We start from the raw sequence: 23,019 nt of genomic DNA on the forward strand, positions 1-23,019 counted from the left end.
AAAGGAGAGTGTGTTATTTATTTAGAAGAGAATAAACATTTAATAGATGCTAGATGAGCAAATACATTTAACCCTGGTTCCGTGGAGGTCATTTAAAGTGTAAGTCTAAAGCTCCTTCTCTCTATCATCACCCATAAATTTGCTGATCAGCTTTCCTAATAGCAGTCAAATACTCAATATATTTTTCTTTGGTTTGTAGTAATATTCCAACTATCTGCTCCCTGGCACCAGACACACACCCTCATTGCGTATTTAATATCTGCAGCTGTTTGTTTCATTGTCAAGATTGCCCATTTGTGAGCTGAATGACCACCTAAAGAAAAGAGAAGGATGTTTGCCTAATAGAGAAATAATACTAAATGCAATTGATCTGTGTATCTATTTTTGAAATATCACTATCTTCATTATTGCTATTTTGTGTTTTGAAATAGTCCATCATTTTAGTGCCTTTTTTTTTGGAGAATATTCCTTAACTTTTTTTTTCTATTTTATTTTGCCCAATAAACTTTATATTTATTTTGTTTACTTCCCAGAAAATTTCTGTTGGGATTTTGATGGAATTTTGTTAAATGTGTAAGTTAACTTGAAGGAAGACAAAATCTTTACCAGTGTTAGTCTGTTCAGCTAAGCGTTGATCTCTTCCTTTTAGATTTATCTGATTTATCTCTCTTAAAGTTTTTAATATTTTTTTGTATAGGTTACAACAGATCTCACAGTATTTTTTTTCTGTATACATAATTTATAAATATATGTTTGCATGTATATTATAAATAAAATATAAGCAATAATGTGTTGATACTGGAAAAGTTATATCTTGGATGGCATTTCCTACACAAAACTATTTTACTTGCACTTAAGAAACCAGCACTAACTTTTACCTTGTTAATTTAGGTTAATTTTTTATAAATTGTACACTTTATAGAGTTTTTCTGTTTTTTTCATAAGGAAAAAATCATGTTGTAAAACATGCTAGAACATATTTAAAATTTTACATGTGTGTCTCAAACTTATTTTTATGTTTTTTAAAATTTCTGAGCAGGTTTGTCTATTTTAGACTTTTGTTTTTGACTTTTTAAAGAGGTAGGGTGCAGAATTATTTATGCCCCCTTATATTTGTTGTTGATTTTGTTGTTTTGTTGGTTGTTTTGGAAACTTCAGTGCTTTATTGATTCATTTCTCAATTGATATGTTTAAATGCTTTTATTTCAGAAGTCTTCTTTGGCCAAATTTAATAATTTGTACTGTTTTTAATTATTAAGCTGTAGATAGTCTGGGTTCTTTTCCCAAATCATAGATTAGTTAGGGAAGTGTTTTTCAATTAGGAAATTCCTAGGATTTTCTGTTAATATAAAATATATCATCTATTTCTACTTTCAGAGAACTTAGCCTAAAAACAAAGGTTGTTTTAACTTTTTTCATTTTGAGATATTTATTTCTTCTATATGATCATAGCCTGTCAAAGAGAAGTTGTTTCTTTGGTGCCACGTTTAAGGGTGTGTGAGCATGTTTATTATTTATTTATTTTTTTTGTGCTTTGCCAGGTTGCAATTTAGAAGATAAAGAGTGGAAAAAATTTCCTACTACAATCATATTTGTCAATTTTCTTCTTATATTTCAAAGTTGTAGGTTTTTGTTTTTATTACTTGTCTGACCAGTATAATGGTTTAATCATGTATATCAGTAAGACTAATTTCATACATTGTTCATCTGAATGTCTCCTAATATTTTTTATCATAAAGTCTACTTTAAAAGATGATTTTACTTTTATTCAAGTTGTATGGGTTAATTTTTGCCCAGCCTGTTTTAAGTGCAAATTTTGACTTAAGTCTCATAATAAGTTAAAACAGATGATTTAGTGTTGTAGCTTCTACTTTTGATTTAGTATCTATTTCCTAAATTTTGCCACTTGAAAATTCTTACTTCCTGTTAAAATATATTATAATTTGGAAGATTCTGTCCTCATATTTTATATGCCCACTTTAAATTCTATTAAGAGTTATCTTGAAATATTTCACAAGCATTTTATATTCATGTTTAATTCTTGTGCTAGGGAGTTCCAAAGGCTTATATGCTGTCTGTCCATTAATAGGTCATGAGAGCCTTCCTTGGGCCTGTAAATTAATCATAACTTTTAAGTGTTTGGTATTATTGAGAGTAATTAAAATTTGGCATTCATGAACCAAAATGAACCCATCATTGGACTTAATTGGAGAAGCTAATTCAAACCTGTTGTTCACAATGTACATCTCTGCACTATGATGCCTGTTCCCCACCTTTGGGTCTTTTAACTCTGACAAAGCAAGTCTGGATTATTAAGTGGGTTACAGAATCTTACATCTTTTTTAAAGGAGTCATGATCAGAGGAAATGTAAAAGTTGCTGATTTATACTTATTTCCCACTTAAAAAATTTTGCTTTCAAAGAAGTAAAGGAATAGAGTTCTTTTTAGTTTCCTGGTTATTTTTTCTGCTTTCCAATTTTGTATCAACATTGATGTCAATTAATTTGACTCATTAGTGTCTTTCCCTCTATTAGTGTTTCTTTATCATTTTGGAGGCACTTCATTTTTGTCCATCAATGCATCAGGTCTCTTGAATGGTGATTTCTCTGATTTAACTCTCTTTGGTTTAGATTTTTTTGTGTGTGGTATATTCCCACCTCCCAATACCCCCAGACAAACTATACCCTGCATGGGAATCAAATTTTTATCTTAGCCTTTTACCTTGAGAATTCAATAATACTGCTTGAGTGTCATTTGTAATCAGGAGCTAAATTTGTTGAGATGTAGCCTATCATGAAACATATAGTTGGGAATGGACACCGGTTCTGTCATGTATTGGTTATGTAAAATTTATCTTAGATTTTCTAGATGAGAAAATGACTTATCTACCTTAAAACATATTATGAGGATCAATTTAAATGTCGTTACTCTTTTATAAAGTTTAAAAATGAATATAAGCATTCTACGGCTCCAGGTTGGAAGGTAAATAAATAAAGCACAGTACAATGTAGAATTATAGGAGAAATCAGAACAAATTCATAGGGGATTTGAGGAAGAATAATGAAGGCCACTGAGATAAGATGATATGGGAATAGGATCCTGAAGGATGATGTCCTGGGGTCGGGTGGTACTAGATGGAAGGGCACTCTAGGCGGATGGTAGTATGTGTGAAAACTCAGCATTGTGGAAGGCCAGGAGACAGGAGATGCTCAACATAGAGGATTGACTGTGGTGGGTAGATTGGAGTGGTTCTGTTGAGATGCCTTCTATCATAAATTGCTTCACTCACGGCCCCATCTAGGGCAGTGATGCTAGGATGTTCTTTGGAAGACAATGAAAGGTGATTAGGTCAAGAATGGGCCCCTGGCTCAAACGTGGCTTATTCGTAGGCAGACCAGGAATGCTAAGGTAGTCTGATTAAAAAGATTTTACCTAAAATTGACCAGTCACATTGGATTCAGAAGGGGGTGTAGTATAACATAGCAAAAGGAGCCTATGCAGGGCATCAGGGGAGCGGTCAAAGCTGTTTTCCTGACCTGCTTCAAATCCTGGGGACTTCCCAATTCCAGGCCATGTATTACTGTAAAAATAAGCTCTCTTTTATGAGGCAGCCTGCGTGAATCTCTTCTGAGAGCCAAAAGTGGCTTAATCAACATGTCAGGCCACTGATCAAGGAAATGTGGAAGAGAAGTTCATCTGAAAATTTATTTCTGAGGTAGAGTCAATAGGAGTGACTGACTTATCAACTGTGAAAGAGGAAGTCCCTAAAGAAGTGGACAAGGGTGCTTTCCTTCTTACCAATCATTATTTTTATTAATATATTTTACAAGACTGCAGTTGAAATAATATTAAATACAAATTTTTTTATACAGAAAGTGTAATAAAGTTAAAATAGTTCCTTGTAGTTCATAGCATTATTGCAATGCTTACAAAATTTTTGCATAGAGTGTGCAAGGATCGATGTTATTTAAAACAAAACAAAACAAAACTAAACTAAAAGGCTCTTCCTCTTACATCAAACCCAAACCCAGAGAAAAACAAAACAAAGCCCAAAATAACCCAAAGGCTGAACTCAATTGCTTTATGGGAATGGGGTTCCTTTTTCAAAGTCTCCAAGCAAGTGGGACGACTTTGTCCTCTTTTCTGTGAAAAGCACCAGAACCTGGCTTCTCCAGGGGCGTATCTAGCCAGAACAATGACGGATGGTCTCTAACTTTTCCCTTTAAAATATGACCTCCTTAAGAGGTGTGTTTTTCCTTCATGGCCTCAAAGGGAGAAACTTTACTGAGGAGGTAGGTGGTTAATACATAGAAAACTCCAACCCCACCCCTCACCAAAACACTGCATACAAAATAAGCCAATTTTGTGTCTATCCAAAATTCAGGTGTGCCAACTCTTCCCTTTGCTGCTTAAACCTCCCCCCCCCCCCACCCCTCCTTATCAGGGAACCTAATTTTTGGCTCTGGTGATGTTAGTTCCATGAGACTCATTAAGGGTACCCATTTCTGATTTGCCATTGGGACACATTGATCAGTAAAAGAAAATTACTGAATGACTTACCCTGAAACAGGGCTTTTGACATTTTTGAACTTGTCCCTTTATTAAGGTTTTATGGGGTAAGGTTGAGCCAGAGGGGATTATAGGACTCTGGCTCGTACTGGGTCTGTGTCTGTTGGCAGCAGTGGGAAGTTCTGTCTACAAACACCCAATAGATCAGATATGTGCTGTTGAGAAAGCAAGAAAAGCAGGATGAACCCCAGTCTCTTTGCTGCTGTGTTCTCTCAGCTCTGGGTGGGGGCAGATTGATCATAGGACCTTAATATGGGCATACTGGTTTATAACCTGTTCAGATGGTCCCTGGCTGAGTTAATTCTTCAAAATGATTTTAGGTCTTTTAACTCTTACATATCAAACCCTCGTCCCTTTGCTCAAAAGATGAAAGTGCTCCAAAGCCACCAAGTTGTAAGGGACTTCAGATGTACTCATCTTCTCCTTCAGTAGTTAGAATGTCACCAATCTCATTGCTGAATCTAGGACACCAGTTAAAATGTATAGGTTCAAGGTTAAAGAGAGCCACTGTTCAGACAAGAATTGGCAAATAGGTCCCATTTCCAACTCAGATCAATGGTTGTGATGGCCTGAGTGCTTTGTCAAGAATAATTCTGCTCACAGGGAGGGGTATGGTCCATTAGTAATGGTTGACAAGGTATGGCATGTGGGTCTCCAGCCATTATTAGAGCCTAAGTGGCCACCTTGGGTATTGAATGCATAATGCTAACTGAGTTCTTGCTACAATGGCAGAGATTGAGTTCCCTTCTATTTGATTCTTTCCTTAAGTTTTGCCACAAGTAAAGGTCAGGAAGTATGATAATCAAGACCTCATCTAAAATAAGATCTTTGTCTTTTGAAGTGAGGAATAGGAGAAGGAAATGTATGTGTGCAGAAATGCTGACTTGCTTAGCCTATGCCTATAAATCACGAAGTATTACAATTTTCTCTTAACTGTAATGCTGACACCCCAGGCATCTTTCAATCTGTAAGGACAAGAAGTCTGACTTAACAAGAATCAAACAGAGCAAACAAAAAAAAGCTTTTTTTGGTTCCAGATTCTATTGTTCAGACAGATCACTTATATTTTCACTGCAGATATCTCTACTTTAGTACTGGATGCTGTCATGGATGAGAGACTATACAGATAAAAGTTTTATAGCCTCATCCACCCAAGAAGGTCTAGTCTAACAGCTGGTAGGAGACACTTCTCAACACCTTGAAAAATAGTTTGACATATTGGTGACTTCATAGCATAGTGGGTTGGAGTTAGACCCACATTCTAGCTCTGCCATTTTCTAACGAGTGGCTTTGGGCAAGTTTCCTAATCTCTTTAAGCCTCAGTTTCCACATCTGTAAATTGGAACTATACTAGAACTTAACTCAAAGGATTGTTTTGAGGATGAAATAAGTGAGTGCATATAAAACACTCAGCATTGTGCCTAACATATAGTGCTTAATGAACATCAGTCAATGAAAATTATTATTATAACTGGAGAATAGAATCCAACATTTGACATATCTTAGAGAAGGCTTCAGATCCATAAAAGTCACTTCCATTTTATGTTAAATTTTGAGGGTGTGATACTTTTTGGAGAGAAGGTTGAGAACTTTGCTCAGATTCTCAAAAGAATCTATAACCCCCAAATTCAGTATCATCACCAACATCTTCCTCGTTAACAATTATTGTTTTCCTGCCTTAGGACACTCCTTTGCTATACTGTTCCTATGTAACCAAACTTGTCAGCTGGGAATTTCTCACATGATGAAATCTGAGCTAACTCTGACTGTCCCCAAATAACCCAAGTGGAGAAGTAGGCTGTGAAGACAATGGCAGACGAGAGACCACTAGGCAAGTCTAGCAGGGGCAGAGTAGATTTTAGGTAAAACAGATGTTTCCTTCTTCATGTTTGTTGTATTTATCTGGCCTCAGCTAGGGCTCAGCAATGAAGCAAAATCCCCTCATTCGCTACTGAGGATGTCTACATGCCTAATGAGGCATCTTGGACTACTTTGGCTTCCTATTATGACAGGTGGCTTTAGATTCTAAAAATACTTCTTGCTTACAGCAAGTTTTCCTTTGTTCTAGTCTAATTGCAAAATTGATGGACATGGAACTGATATTCACACTTGCTGGGCTGACAGTGAGGAGTAGCATTTAGCATTGCTGTTGACCTTCTGAGACTGTTCAGTAATGGATTTGATGACATCATCAACACTGTTGATGACATCACACTGCCTATTGCATCAAGGGGCCTCACATTCTTGAATTGCTGTCTTTTCTCCCAGGAAGATGCTAATTTTGTACTCTATCAGTATCTGCAACAGTAAGTGTGTGTGGGGGGGCGGTAAAACCAAAGCAAATAACTTCTGTGAGCATGAGTCGCCCCAAACTTGCTATTTTTTTTCCACACTTGTGCTCTAACAATACTCAAAACAAGGACTTCCCACAAATAATTATTTTTCCTTTGCCATTCAGACCTGCCTTGAGAAATGTCAAGGACTCCATTATGAAGAAAGCTTTTCAGAACCATAGAAATCCCATTGCGTTAGAAAGTGCTAATGTGTGTGGTGTGCTAGTGGAAGCAGCAGGCTTCAGACTGCTTTATCTCCTATCAGTGGGTTTAGCTTTGTGAATGAGAAATTCAGAGGCAACCGTACAATTTTAAATTCAGATTGCCACAAAGAAAGAGATGCATCTGACATCCCAATGCAGTAGTTTTGACTATTTCACTAGAAATATGTTAGAAGGGGGGAACCTTCCCCTGAGGAGAAAGTGATAAAAGACCAAAAGAGATACATTTTTATCTTTGAGATAAAAAGCCTGTTTTCTAAGGTTGTTTCTTTTATTATAACTTTTTCCCCCACCTGCTACTGGAGCACCATGCAAATGTATCATTCCAGAAACTGCTTCGTTATCCTTTTATGCCTAAGATTTCCTAGTGTGGGGAAAGAGAGCAAATAGTCTTGTTTGTAACTTACTTAAATGAGGTTCTCACCTTTCACAGAGCCTTAAAAAATAAGGATCAGGTGCTTATATGGATCTGTTTGTCTCTTTGGTCCAAACATCATGCTACCTTTTGCCTAAAATAAACAAAAGCAAGATATTCTCATGGAGCTGCTTCTGTGGAGGGCAGTGTTGCCAATTTAATTCCCTTTTGGTTGAATCCAGATAAAATGCAAAAGGGCTCTTTCTGTGACATTGATTAGGGTCTGATAAATGGTGGTCGATTTCCTTAAAAAAAATCTTTCTGACATGAACATTCATGCTTACAAAGAGTCATTCATTATTGATGCTATTTTAACAATCTTGAATATAAGTATGGACTTAGCAATAGGCTATTGACTGAAGGGAGAAATCTCTGGTAGGAACTTGCCTTACTACAGAGGTAGACATGGTAGAATTCAAAATAGGTCTTTTTTTGCACTCCTGCTACACCAAAGAACACAGACCCAACTCCTTGGAAACAAAATCAAACTGGTATTGATCTGGTTTCCCCCTCAAAACACCTTCATAAAAGACTTTTACTGTATTTTTTTCTTCCCGCATATTTTCAGATGCTGCCTCCAAAATTTCTTATTATTCTTTCAACATTATTTATTGGTCCCACCAACCATTCAGGCCTGGTGGGGACGTAGGAATGGCAAGCACACTGGAGGTATAAATAACTGAGGTGATGGACGTCAACAAGATATGTTAGGTCAAAAGTGTTCTCTGGAGGACCATGGAATGTGCGTTTTTCTGGAACAGGTGATGGTGAGCTGGAACCTATGAAACTGCAGAACAGTCTCTTCAGGAGAAAGATTCTAAATTTAATTACAGGACCTTTGCTTCTCTTCTTGTCTTACACAATGCTGACCAGAGAAAGCACCTCTCTATTAAGGGTTCTAAGACAACTCTTGGAGAATCACAGCTTTCCTTTTGCACTAAGGCTTCCTCTGATTCCATCTTCCCTTTTCTCAAGAATCCTGTGAACTTGGATTTCTAAGACAAGTGGATCACTTTTATACATAGTGTAGGGCTAATCTTTTTTTTCTGTAGGCAAGTATTTATATTTCCAAGCATCCAGGGAAATGTAGGGTTACTCCATGCTTCCTTGGAATTCGTTTTCCTTCCAGGTCTAACACATGGCACAAATGACCTCTACGTCAGGGGTCGGCAAACTTTTTCTGTAAAGATCCAAATTGTATTTTATGCTTTGCAGGCCATGAAATCTCTGACACAGTTACTTGGCCCTGCTGTCACAGAATGAAATCAGCCACAGACATCAAGGAAATGAATAAATGTGTCTGTGTTACAATAAAACTTTATCTACAAAGACTGGTGATGACCCAGGTTTGGTCTAGGGACCACAATTTGCTGACACCTGCTCTAGAGTTAAACTTTAAGCAATCTTTGGTCTATGTTTGATGGATGTACAATGAAAACCATCCAAAGGAAACTGACCTAAAGGAAGTTAAAGCCAATTCAAGTTTATAAGATCTATCCCTTGGGAAAAAGAACAATTAAAAAGGCTCACACCGAGTTTCCACCTACAGAGATGCCACCATAAGGGCTTTTGACAACTTTTGTCATATGTTAGTAGGTTACCACCGAACTTTTATGACTTATTGAACAGATAACAAATATAAATGAGGGCTAAACGTTTGGAGATCACTTTAATTTTTAAAAATCTTCTGAAGAATATTAGCATACTAGAACTTCTAGAATATTGACGATTCATTTGAACTCTTTGTTATACCCCCTGCTCCTTAATATCCTCAAAGATGTGATTGTCTAGAAGGTATTATATATAAAGATGAGAAAGAATCTCAATTTCTAAAATTAAAGTTTATCAGATTTTAATGTAAAAGATTTTTTTTCCAGAATTAAAACTTTTTCTCATGACCATGGACAAATTTTCTAGTTGGAGGAAGTTGGGAGAAAAAAAATAGACACTTAAGAACTTAAAATGCATTTTACCGAATTCTGCAGTCAGTACTGAAATACATGATTTAATCTATGCCAAGTTTCCTGCTTATTACCTGGTATACTGTGGTCACTTAGCACAAATGAAAACCAGAATTTTTTATTATGTCTGTCCCCCACAGGTGCTTCATTTCTATTCTTGGTTTGCTATTATTATTTTTATCCTATTTGTGATCTGATTACCTTTAGGATTAAATTCTGCAAGTGGGATCCCATTACTCTTTTTTTTTATATTGGCATAAAATTACCAAGGGGCTCATCTTAGACTTTCATATAACGATTAGAACAAACTCAGAGGAAAGAGGTTCAGGGAACCTTCTGTTTTCTTGTCATCCATAGATAGTGTACTTGAGATGGTAAAATACAAAGATGGTCTCTCTGCTTAAAAACACTTAGTCTTAAGGTAATTAGCCATGGAGGGCCTCACAGCTACTACTGTTTATTTGAATGACGGGGCGGGGGATGCTCCTCGGGGCCAAGGGGTGGGGGGCTTCTTCTATTTGGCAAAACCCTGTATATAGTACATGCAGATTCTGGCAGTATGATCCTACAGGAAAGAATACCGATGGAGAGCAACTTAACATGTTTTTAGGGTTTTCCTTTTTAGACTCTTAGTGTTGCAAACTAAGTAGTCTTGCCCGTGAACAACTCAATTCCTCTACATGGGATACCGAGAAGGAGTGACTGGAGGGGGTATGGGGTCTGGAAGCCAGCCGGGCTGCTGGTCAAGCTAGGAAACCACCCCTCCCCACCCCCCGCCCCACTCCTAAAGCAACACACAGCTTGCTTTTTACATCCTTTGTATACAAACCTGAGCCTGATGCTTGAGTGTCATCTCAAAAATATCAAACCTCATATTCATTTCCAAAACTTTCTCTGCTTGTGAAGTAAGAAAAATTAAAACCTTGTTGAAGAAAAAAAAAAACACAAATGCCATCCAGGCCTACCAATATGACCTCATTTAGGATTGTGGGGCTGCTGCTTGCCAAATGGCATCCAGGACTGTCTAAGCCAGTTACAACTCCATACGGGCTCCTGAGAGTCCATGTCTGTCAGCCACCTGGTTTGTCTACCAGTTTTTAAGATGCCCACTCATGACTAAACCATTCCCCCTCCAATCGCCCAAAAATAAACCACAGGTAACAACAAGATAAATAGGATGTGCTTCTCCTTGCTGAGTGCATTGACTTAAGGCATAGGCACATTTCTCCCTCTTTGAACAGAGATGGTGTAATCCCCTGTCCCAGCACAAGAGCTGGCCAGGGTGACCCTGGAGCATGACGATGAAGGTGGAGGGATGAGAGGTAGCTGATGGCGGGAACTAGGGAGGTGCCTCCACGTATGGGGGAGTGGTTTCTCTGGGCCGTTGGGGTCACGGGGAGTCTGAGAGAGACACTTGACTCAGTTTATATTAATTTCCAGTGACCATTTCTGGGGGCAGGTATTTTAGATCAGTGATTGCTAGGTCAGTATTCTTGGAGAAAATATAATGGTGGATTTAGGAATATAAATATCCCAACAAAAATATATATAAGGATATTGAAGCTAGAGTTTGTGCGTATCTTTAGAAATAAAAAGGCAAGTCTCCCAATTACCTACCAATCCCAGGAAATATATAAAAATTAATTAGGTTTTCTAGGCTCCTCTTAATTAGGTTTCCATTCCCAAATGGTTTCTCTTGGGGTGGGGGTTCCTCTCTTAAGGATTTTGAGGCTGGAGTCCACTGGATAAAGTCACAAGTGAGGATGAAACAGACTTTGAGCCATTTTTTTCCTTTAAACAGAGACATATCACCCATTTATTCTTTTCCTGTCAGGCCACTGAGTAGCTTCCAGCCGACTGAGGAGCAGCTGTTATCCTATTTTGTGCTGATTTACAACTCCTATTTTGACTGTGGGATAATATGTAATTTTGAAGGAACATAGCAGGAGTTGGGTGGGCAGTTCAAACTTTGCTAAAATTCATCCTCCACATTCATCCAACTACAAAGGCCCCATTCGGCTGTGAAGGGAGAACAGCCATTTTGAGTTCCCACAGCCAACTTCTATGGCACTGCCCCATCCCTAACTTGAAGAAGGGGAAGTTGGCGAGCCTTACGAAAGCTAAAAATGGAAACGAAGTATCTACTGCAATACAAGGGTCTCAGTGCTTGAGTGTGACTTAGAGATTCCCGCCATCACTGCCTTGTAATGACACTAAAGGGGAAGATGCGTGGCTGCTTAAACATGTAGGTGACTATTCGGTAAGAGTCTGATACACTGTGTGGTTTTGAAGGGTCTGGGGAATATTGGGTCTGAATTAGTGTTTTGATTTTATCATGTAGGTGGTAGGGTTGAAATGGAAATGATGGTGGATATCACAGGGTCACCCATGGTTCCTTTTGTACTGAAACCTCATTTTATACAGAGGATATATATATTTATTTATATATATTTATATATATTTATAGCCACCCACACGCATACGCATACACCCACGTCCACACCCACACCCACACCCACACACACACACACACACACACAAGGTCTTTGATAGGCTTTCTGTGTTCTAGTAAAAATAGCTGGCAGCCAGTGTCTAAAGCCAAAAATGGCCTTTATGCTGCCAACAAGGTCCACTATGGATGGTCTCTCAAAGGCAGACACTTGTGTTTATCTGACAAGTGGAACCAGTTCCTGCCTGGGACAGGAATAATCTCCCATTGGCGCAGACGCAGATCTCGAAGACCTTCTGCCTCGTTCCTGTAGGCGTGTAGGATCCGTGAGGCAGTCTAGGTAGTTTGATTTTCGCAGCATCTAACTTAATCTAAAGAAAGTGAACAGGAAGGAAAGAGGAGTTAGAAGCTGCCCTTTGTTCTCTTGACATTCAGAAACAGTAGATGAAGTTCAACTGCTGTGTTGAGTATTCTAGGCCCTGGGAATTCAGAGACGAACGTGACAGATAAAGTCTCTATCCTCAGGGAAGCATATATTCTACCAAGACAATGTCTTACTGGTCTATATTAGCATTTTACCAAAAGTATATCATGTAGAATATGAAGAGAGTCCTAGAGTGAAATGAATTTGGAAATGCAAGGTTAGTAATTTCTTTACTATGGATGGGCCTTCACACCCCAGCTCTGTGTGCATGGGAAGACTGCAAGAATATGCAGTGCTTTCTGGTCTTGAATGACTGTTAAGATTATAATTAATTCCTCCAGAGTCTGGATTCTGAGAGCTATAATCTGCATATGTGATATAGCCACTATTTCTACACGTGTATGATTTGGGGTTTGTGGCTGTTTGAAGAGACCATTTTGATAACTGAATACTTTATCTAACTAGCTCTTTTAAAACAAATATAGCAAATGCCAAACCCATCAAGACGTGGATTGGGTACACAGAAGCAGGTGGGGATGGGAAACCTCTAACTAGATATGAAAAGTGGAATACAGTTTTGATTTTAAAAAAATACACATTTTTTCCATCTATTTAAAAACTCTTAAATGGAAAAGTTCACCTATGCACGTGACGGAGACATTTTTAAAAGTTTGCAGTTCAATCTTATTTTCTTGGGGATTTGCCTTACCTTGTCTACACAAACCCAAGTAGCTATTCTATTCACCAAAGTTGGATTATATTGGGTAGAAGAATTAATATCTTCAGTCCTCCAACGTCTTCTTGCCTAGTCTTACTCTATTTAAGGTTTGTCTTGTTCTGATTTGGGATAGCTGTTGGATCACACTCTCCATTCTCAAAGTAGAACCATACAATGTAAACTTTGAAAGTAACTGTGAGTAAATTAAGCTCTGCTTGAGTTAGATGTACATGATATACAGCTTAATCATGCCAGCTACCTAAATCTTACTTTCGGGTGACGAGAGAGAGAATTTAGAAATAGCATTCATTTTTATAGCCGTGTGTATAATTCTCTACTTGTAGTACATGCTATTACTTCAGCGCTTACAAACAATGAGCCATAACTCTTCTGTGTTGTGGGTTAAGCTTATAATGGTGCTGTTCAACATATTTGTTCCTGAAACAAAACCTGATTGGCTCCTCTTGTTTGAAAGTGGGATCAACTTCAGTGTCACGGGGGTCTGGGAAAGATGTGGGAAAGGTTGGCTTGTTTGGAGCTCGAGCTCTCTGAATTTGTGTCCTTCTCACCCCTACCTCTCCATCTTTGGACTCCAGCCTCAGCTCTGTTCTGCAGGTGGCTTCCATGTTGCCGGCTTCTGCATTTATTTCGACTCCTTTTGGGGCCTCCATCACCAGAGACCGGGTCGGGGACTCCAACCTGAAATACACACAAGACTAACACTAAAAATCCCATTTTGTTGTTTTGTTTTGTTTTGTTTTGTCTTGTTTTGTTTTTGGTAAATTTGAGAGGGAGTTGCTGCTCAGAGCATTGAAACAAAACAGCATTTCTGTATTCGTGCTGGAAATTCTTCTAGCTTTGTTTTACAAACCTGGTCAGGTTTATGACAGAGGACATAACCTACCTGGGCATGGTCTTCATTGCATATGATGAAGATTATAAAGAAGGTGTTCTAGGATCCTGGCTTCATTTTATATCACACCCAGCTAATTATTGCTTTATTGGTGTAGTTAACCAAGTTCTCACATAACTTTTATTTATTTTTAGAGTAAGGCTATCTCAGGTCTAAACTGAGCTTTCTAAAATTGGTAGATACTCCTTCTACTTTGTCGAAAGAAGCAGCATCAGAGGTTAAAGCAAGAGACCTACCAATTAGACATGCCTGACTCAAGCCCCGGGGCTGCCAGTAGTAGGTGACTTTCGCAAGACTCTTCTCTCCTCACTTCTTTCTTTTTGAAAATTTCTCGATTTCTCCTTAGTTTTCTCATCTATAAAGTGCCTCAAATGGTGCTTGGCACATTGGAAATGCAGTGTATATATTAACTGTTCCTATTACCACTGCTGGTATTGTTTTTATACCATGGAATCATAAAGAAATCTCCAGCCTTACTCAAATAGTTGTCAAAAGAAGAGCTGAACGGATCCTTGGTTGCTGGGGGAGGGAGAGGGTAAGGACTTTGACTACAAAGGGGCAGAATGGCAAGGAGAGGTTTTTAGTGATAAACTTTCTTTTGTATCTTGATTGTAGTGGTGGTCACATGACACTCCGTGTTTGGGAAAACTCACATAACTGTACCTCAAAGAGTGGATTTTATTGTATGTAATTAAAAAAGGAGAGAAGGTGAATCAGCTACGCTTATGTTAATTATTATGACCCAACATGATAATACTCCTTAGAAAGATCTTTGCCTAACTCATTTAATGTGAGAAATATTGACCATCCCCAGAATAGTCTAGATTTTAGTAGTATTGCCAAATAGAAATGAATGAAGATCTTCTCTGTTTACCAAGAAAGTACCCCAACTTAGGAAGCACAGACCTCAGCATGGCTCTCAACTGCTCTGATTCAGACCAGTCTCCTGTGTTTTATTCATATGCTCCCAACTTTCAGACACCTGGAACATGTTCACAAGGAACAGCATCCTCTCTGCCAACTGCTGGCTCCCTGTACTGCGTCCACCACTCCTTGCAAACCCTCTCGGGTTTCAGCAAGTGGCAGGAAGAATGAGCTGACCAGGGGGGACACCACCATGGAGCAATCCCAAGCCTCATCCCACAGGTGCCAAGAGAGGGCTTTTCTATGCTTCTCAGTCTGGGTTCCTGATGTTTGCTTGTAGGCAGCAGCGTTCTCCACTGATGTTTGTATTTCCCCTGCAGTGACTCAACCAGAGTCCCAAAGAAAAATGACAGGTCTGTAGCACTGGTGAAAGATTGACTTGAGCTTCTGTGGAACTCTCATTTTTCCCTTTGCTATCTCAGCCCTTGTAATGGAAAAAATCCCCCATCCCTCCTGGCTCCTCATAAGTTCTTCCCCAAGTTGGGGCTGAGCCCCCTCTAATTACAATTTACTTCATTTGCACGTGGTTTCTCTCACTTTGCCCTCAATACAAGGAGGGGGGTCTTGACATCAGAGCAATGGGGAGTGACGTCTGTGCAGCGCAGTCTTGCCTAGGACCTTAATCCAACTCCATTCAGCTGTTCCTGCACTCTTGATACTCTCACTTTTGAAACCTGAAGGTGGTTTTGTGCCATTTTCTTTGTTTCTCTCCTGCAAAGTCTGGCTGGCTTACAGTTTATCCTGCATTTTGTAACGTCTTTTCTTGGTACTAACGTTGATACCTTTTACCCTCAGAAAGGCATAAGTTTCCCCTCTGGTAATATTTTTCTTCAACTCCAGCTTCCTTCACCCAATTCTCAATGGCACAGCTGTCATCCATCTTCTCCAGGTGACAGTCTCATGCCATCTTCTCTTTCCCCTTCCTTCTTCCCTCCCCTCTTATTTGACCAGTTAGCCTACAGCTTCTCCCTACTCAGTATACTAATGTATCTCTAAACTGGGCTATTTGACTGCCTCACAAGTTTTGTCTCTCATTCTTCCTTTCTTTCCAGTGTACTTCACAAATGGGTCTACCTCCTGAAGTGCATTTTGAATATGTCACTTCTTGTATCAGTAGGTGATGGGCACCGTGCAAAGTGCTTTATACATATTACCTCATTTAATCCTTCACAAAAACCCTATGATTTCGATATACTCTCTTAGTCTTGATAGTGCACAGAAGGATGCAAAGGTAAGAGACTTGCTCAGGGTTGTACATCTAGTAAAAGGGCATAGGTGAGATTCAAACCCAGGTTTAGTGGAATACCAAAGCCAGTATGTTTTCCACTATATCTTACCACTTACAGAAAAATTGGACTTCTTTCTTGTCTATCATATCTTCACACCATTCTTTAAATTTTGTTTATTTGAGAGAAAGAGAGAGAGAGAGAGGCAGAGAGAGAGGGGAGAGAGAATTCTGAGCAGGCTCCACAAAGTCAGTGCAGAGCCCGATGTGGGGCTTGGACTCACGAACTCTGAGATCATGACCTGAGTTGAAGTTGAACACTTAATCAACTTAGCCACCAGGTGCCCCTTCACACCATTCTTTGTAAAGTCCACCTCTTCATGGAATTAGCACCTGTATTTCCAAAGCCAGTATCTATAAATAAGGGTAAGGTGATGGTATTGCGTATGGCTCAGTGATACATACTTCCCCATATGCAATATTTCTCAAAATTTAAATAACTGACATTAGTGACATCAAGTTCAGGACATGGTGAATGTGTTCATATTTGGTATGTAGCATTCAAACAGACTGATCATACAAATAGATAGCTGGAGTAAAAACATTCAAACGGACTGATCATATAAATAGATAGCTGGGGTAAAAACAATTTAACATAGAAAAAAATGTTTAGAGCTAGGAGAACTTGATCAGATGGCGTGCTGGCATTTCAGATGGACATTAGAATTCCCTTTACTCTTGTGTGCCTCCTGTGGGCTCTGAGATCAGCAGGTGGGCTCCATGGCCAGAGAAGTGGACTCAGAATGACTGCTATCTTTTTCTCCCCTCTCAGTCTTGAAAGTATCAGGGAGCTGAGAAAGGGCGCTACTCTGAAACTGTCTTTTATTGTGAAAAACTACAATAAAGGTAGAAATGGCAATTTCCTGGAAGCAGAGACAAAAAGGTAACTGAATTCTGCTTTGTAGCCTATCTATCTTGATATCTTTTGCTGTTAGGCAAACCTAATAGTTAAGTTCGTTCACATGTTAATCTTTCCCTTGTGGTAAAAAGCTCCTACCAGAGCCCTGGGAGCCTGCATAGAGCACTCCTGTGATGTCAATTTCTGACACTAGATAACCAGTCACAGCACAGTGGCTAAAATGGCATTGAGGAAGGAAAAATGGGAGGCGGCTCCATTCTGATGGGGGGCATTTGAGGGTCCTGCTGGTTGTTGGAAAGAAATACTGCTTCCATTAGAAGAGAGTGCAACCGTCTTATGGCAGGACTGAACAGACTCAGAACTGAAGAATGGCCAGGCAGGGAGGTCCATGGGCTGGGCCAGGTCCTCAGAAACAAGGGTTCTCGACAGTGGGCATCGGAATCACCTGGAGGGCTTGTTAAAATACAGATTGCTGGGCTCCACCCCCAGAGTTTGGATGCAGTACGTACTCGTGGCAAGTTGAAGCTGCTGGTTCTGGGATCACACTTTGAGAACCACTGCCCTAAAGCAAAGGTCATAATCTCAGGTGCCCACAAACACTATGCAGGTGATGTAAATCAGTGACCGATAAGAAAGCTGTGAGGAAAATAGTCTCTGCACAGCAATATAAGGCAAGTGATGAAAATGCTTTCCATAGGAGGCGGCTCCTATTCTAATTTGGCTGGTTACTGATGACCTTTGTAATGTCCTGAGCTGTTTTTTTTTTCCTATTCCCACCCATTGCCTTTTCTCAAGAGTAACTACTATTATGAATTTTGTGTTGACTATTTTCTTCTCTTTATAGTATTACTACATGTTTGCATCCTTATGCCATTGTGTACCAGTGCATGTTTTTAAACTTGACGCATAAAACAATTCCACTTAGATATTCTTCAGCGACTTCTCCCCCACCTCAACATTATATTCCTGAGGTGCAGCTATGCTATAGCACATAGCTGTGATTTATTGTTTCCCCGGTGTCCTCTTAATTTGTCCATCCCTCTGTTGGACATTTGGGTTGCTTCTAGGTTTTTGTCTATCAACAGTACATCTCAGCACATTCTGTATGCGGCTCCTGGTACACGTGTGTAATTTTCTTGAGGACACATATGTGAAGAGTGGAATTGCTAGCTTCTGGACGATGCATAATTACAGCTTTTGTAGATACTAGTAGCTCATAGTAGTGTAGTGTGTACAGGTCCCACCAGTACTATATGGAGTTCTGGTTCTTCTCTCTTACCAGCATTTGATAATGTTTTAGTATGACACGAGTGTGAAATGGGATGCTATTGTCTTTCAAGTTTGCATTGCCCAGATTAGTAGTGGAGTTAAGCATCTTTTCATTTGTTTGGAAGCCATTTGGGATTCTCCTTCAGTGAAATGTCTTTTGTCTATTTTAATTGTTTCTATTGTTATTTTGTGTGTGAATTGTAGTAGCCATACTTCATATTCTGAAAAAGAAGTATTTAGCAGTTTGATGTATTTACAATTTCTTTTCGAGTCTGTGGTTTTTGTCTTTTCACTCTGTGCTTAGCATGTTTTCAAGAATGGGTTTTATATTTTATATTTTAATAGCGACAAATTTATGGTCTTTTCCTCTAGGGCTTGTGCTATGTCTTATTTGAGCAATCCTTCCCTACACTGAGGTCATAAAGATCTAATATACTGTTTTCAAAACTTTCAAGCTTTGCTTTTTCATGAAGTTTCTAATTCATCAGTAGAACCTTTGGTGTATGGTCTGAGGCTGGGGTCCAAACAGATGTATATCCATGATCTTATCATATACTGAAAAGCCCATATTTAGCTTTGCCATATGGCATTGCCATATACCTATGGGTCTCTTTGGGGACTTTCTAGTCTGTTTTGCTATTATTTGTCTACTCCTGTGACAATAATCAATTATTTTAGCTTATTTGTTACAGTTTTAAAAGTCTGTATATTTCACAAGGCAAGTCCTCTTACCTTGGTCTTCAAGGTCTTATGTTCATTGTATTGCCATTGCATCTGTCTCTATTTAGTTATGTTTTCTTTGGTGTATTTCAATAAAGTTTTACAATTCTCTCTATGTGGGATTAGTATACTTTTGTGGCTATTGAAAATGGTATTTTTATAAAGTATATCTCTTATCCCTATTCCTCTCTCCTGTTGTACTGATATCCAATATTTTTTGTGTGCTGATCTTATAATCAATACCTATGTTATTTTTCATTTTTTGTGCAGAGGTTGTTCTAAGTTTTTTGTTTGTTTGTAGGCACTAATTATGTTAATTTACAAGAGTTTTATATCTATTTCCTAAGCCATTTCTTTTTCTTTTCATGTTGTACTTACTGTATAAGACTCTCATATAATGTTGACCAGAAGTCAAGAAATGGCAATCTTCCTTTTTCCTAACTTTAAAGGGAAAACTTTCAACAATCTACTAGTAAGTATGATATTTTGTTCTCAGCATTTTTAAAAATAATACTTTTTATCAAGATATGAGAGTTCCTTTCTATTCTTATTTTGTTAGTAGTTTCTGTCATACATTAATATGAATTTTTATCAAGTACTATTTCTCTTTAATATATTAATGTGGTGAATTATATTAATTTTCCTATAACTCATTTCTATTTTTTTGGCCTTAACCCAACATTGTAATTGCAGAGTATCTTTTTTTTTTTTTTACTTCTGAAACTATTTGTTAATATTTTTTTAGGATTTTGTACCTGTGTTAGCTCATAAGTGAGTTTATCCTATAGTTTTTTTGCCAGGTTCCATCACTTTTCTATAGTCTGGATTTCTTATGAAAAATTAGACTGATTTGTATCTGGCCTATTTAAACTCATTTAAAGGACAACCCTCCTTTGGGCACAGAAAGACATTTTTATTAAAATATTTACAGGATTAGCTAGGTTTTGTGTTTTTTGGCAGGTTGGGTTTTGGTAAGTTATATTTTTTCTTGGTATTTTTCCATTTCATATAAAGATTTAAATTTGTTGGCAGAGCTTTTCATAATATCTTCAAATACGCTTGCATTTGTAGTTTTGTAATTTTGGGTCTCAAATATTTTTTTTTCACATCTTTTCCCCCTTGAACAGTATTGCCAATTATTCTTTTCAAAGAACTAACTTTGGGTTTCTCTATCTTACTTTATTTTAAAGTTTGTTTGAGAGAGAGACTGCAAGCCTGCATATGACTGGGGGAGGGGCAGAGAGGGAGAATGAAAATCCCAAGCGGGCTCCATGTTGTCAGTGCAGAGTACGATGCGGGACTTGAACCCATGAACCGTGAGATCATGACCTGAGCCGAAATCAAGAGTTGGACACCCAACCTACTGAACCACTCAGATGCCCATCTTATTTTTCAAATTTGTTTCTATTTCTTGAATTTCTTCTTCTTTTGTTCTAGATAAATAAGGATAAATCTGCAGTTGTTCTAAGTTCTGAAATATGTTGCCTTCCCTAATTTTTAATATATGAATTTAAGGTTATGCACTTTTTTGGGGGCAGTGTCCCTGTGGAGTATTTGTAATATGGGTGCAAATATATTTTTTTAAAATTTTAGTACAATTTTTGCTGTTGTTTATGAGTTTTATAGAGTGTTGTCCTTAATTTCTAAGCATGTAAGATTTTCTAGACTGTATTTTTAGTATGTATTTTCTTGATTGGTTTTGAACTGATAATCTTATAATAGAAAATATTTTATTTATAAAATCAAGTCTTTAAAAATCAAGATTAGGTTTTTGGCCTAGTATGTGTCAATTTTTACAAATATTCATGCCTGTTTGAAAAGACTGTGTTATTGCAATTGTTGGTGCTATCTTCTATATGTGGTTATTAATTCCATATATATAAGATATATATGTGTGTATAGATATATATATTTAAAAAGAACAGTTAAACACACACACACATACTTCTTAGGTCAGTTACTAAAAGCAGTATGTTGTTAAATACATTCCAGCATAGAATTGTTATGTCTTTTCTTCTTATATTGTGTAGTGGTCCTCTTTATTTCTTAAAATGTTTTTTTTACCTTAAAATTAATTTTGCCTATTAGTATAGTTGTTCTCACTCTGTTTATATTAGTTTCTATCTTGGACACATTTTTTCATACTTTTAAATAGCAACTATTCTGTATGGTTATGTTTTAGATTTTCTCATGTAACTGGATTATTTTTTCTTTCTGATGATTTTTTATTGAAATCTACATACAGTGAAATGCACAGATCTTTTTATTTTATTGACAAACATATATATTGAAGGTGTACAGTGTGACCTTTGGGAGAGGGTCATGTGCTTTTTTCCTTAACTGAAGCATAGTTTACACATAATGTTAACATTTTTCAGGTGTACAACATAGTGATTCAAAGACTATATGTTATGTTATACTCACCACAATGCAGCTACCATCTATCACCATAGAACACTCTTACTCATTCCATAACTACTGGAGTCTGTATCTCCTCTCCATGACCTATTTTGCTAACCCCCACTACTCCTTTACTCTCTGGCAGCCATCAGTTTGTTCTCTGTATTTATGGGTCTGATTTTGTTTTTTGTTTATTCATTTGTTTTTTAGATTCCTCATATAACTGAAATCACATGGTATTTGTCTTTCTCTGACTTATTTCACTTGGCATAATACCCTCTAGGTCCATTCATGTCAGAAATGGCAAGATCTCATCCTTTTTTTGTGGTTGAGTAATATTCCATTTGTGTGTGTGTGTGTGTGTGTGACATCTTTATCCTTTCATCTATGGATGGACACTTTGGTTGCTTCTATATCTTGACTATGTAAACAATGCTGCAATAAACATGGAGGCATATTTTCAAATTAGCATTTTCATTTTCTTTGCATAAATAACCAGTAGTGGAATTACTGAATTGTATGGTATTTCTATTTTTAATTTTTTGAGGAATCTCCACACTGTTTTCCACAGTGGCTGCACCAATTTACATTCTCACCAACAGTGCCTAAGGGTTCCTTTTTCTCCACATCCTTGCCAACATTTGTTATTTCTTGTCTTTTTGATTCTAGCCATTCTGATAGGTGTATGGTGGTATCTCATTGTGGTTTTGATTTGCATTTCCCTGATGATTAGTGATGTTGAGCATTTCTCACATGACTGTTGACCATCTGTATGTCTTCTTTAAAATAATATTTATTATTCAGGTCCTCTGTCCATTTTTTAAATTGGGTTATTTGTGGGGCTTTTGGTATTGAATTGTATCAGTTATTTACATATTTTAGATATTAACCCCTTGTCAGAAATATCATTTGAAAATGATCTTATCCCACCCAATAAGTTGCCTTTTAATTTTGTTCATGGTTTCCTTTTCTGGGCAAAACTTTTTAGTTTGACATAGTTCCAACAGTTTATTTTTGTTTTTTGCCTGAGGAGACATAGCTAGAAAAAAAAATGTTGCTAAGGCTTATATCAAGGAAATAGTGTCTGTTTTCTTCTAGGATTTTTATGGTCATGTCTCACACTTAGTTCTTTAATCTATTTTGAGTTTATTTTTGTGTATGGTGTAAGAAAGTGGTCCAGTTCGTTATTTTGCACAAAGCTGTCCAATTTTTATCAGCACCATTTATTGAAGAAACTGTCTTTTCCCCATAATATATTCTGGCCTCCTTTGTAGTATATTAATTGACCCTGCAAATATGGGTTTATTTCTCGGCTCTCTGTTCCATTGATCTCTGTGTCTATTTTCGTGCCAGTGCCACACTGTTTTGCATACTACAGCTTTGTAATATATCTTGAAGTCTGGGATTGTGATACCTCCATCTCCATTCATTTTTCTCAATATTGATTTGGCTGTTTGGGCTTTTTTGTGCTTCCATACAAATTTTAGGATTATTTCTTCTAGTCTTGTGAAAAATGCTATTGGTATTTTGATAGGGATTGTATCATATCTGTAGGTTTC

General features: G+C 37.7%; 1 protein-coding gene across 5 annotated transcripts in view; it reads right to left on the reverse strand.

The window, feature by feature from the left end:
• Positions 1 to 3,786: 3,786 nt before the first annotated feature.
• The window catches only part of SGCD (sarcoglycan delta), a 934,755-nt gene continuing 915,522 nt past the window's right edge, over positions 3,787 to 23,019 (reverse strand). For all 5 annotated transcript variants that reach the window (XM_027077705.2, XM_053199779.1, XM_027077715.2 and 2 more), the window contains 2 exons: positions 13,666 to 13,789; positions 3,787 to 12,319 (listed from right to left, as the gene is read on the reverse strand). In XM_027077705.2, the coding sequence (XP_026933506.2) occupies positions 12,146 to 12,319; positions 13,666 to 13,789 (298 nt within the window). In that variant the 3' untranslated portion in view covers positions 3,787 to 12,145. The remainder of the gene's footprint in view (positions 12,320 to 13,665; positions 13,790 to 23,019) is intronic.

This window comes from Acinonyx jubatus, chromosome A1, assembly GCF_027475565.1.
Source record: "Acinonyx jubatus isolate Ajub_Pintada_27869175 chromosome A1, VMU_Ajub_asm_v1.0, whole genome shotgun sequence".
Taxonomy (NCBI): domain Eukaryota; kingdom Metazoa; phylum Chordata; class Mammalia; order Carnivora; family Felidae; genus Acinonyx; species Acinonyx jubatus.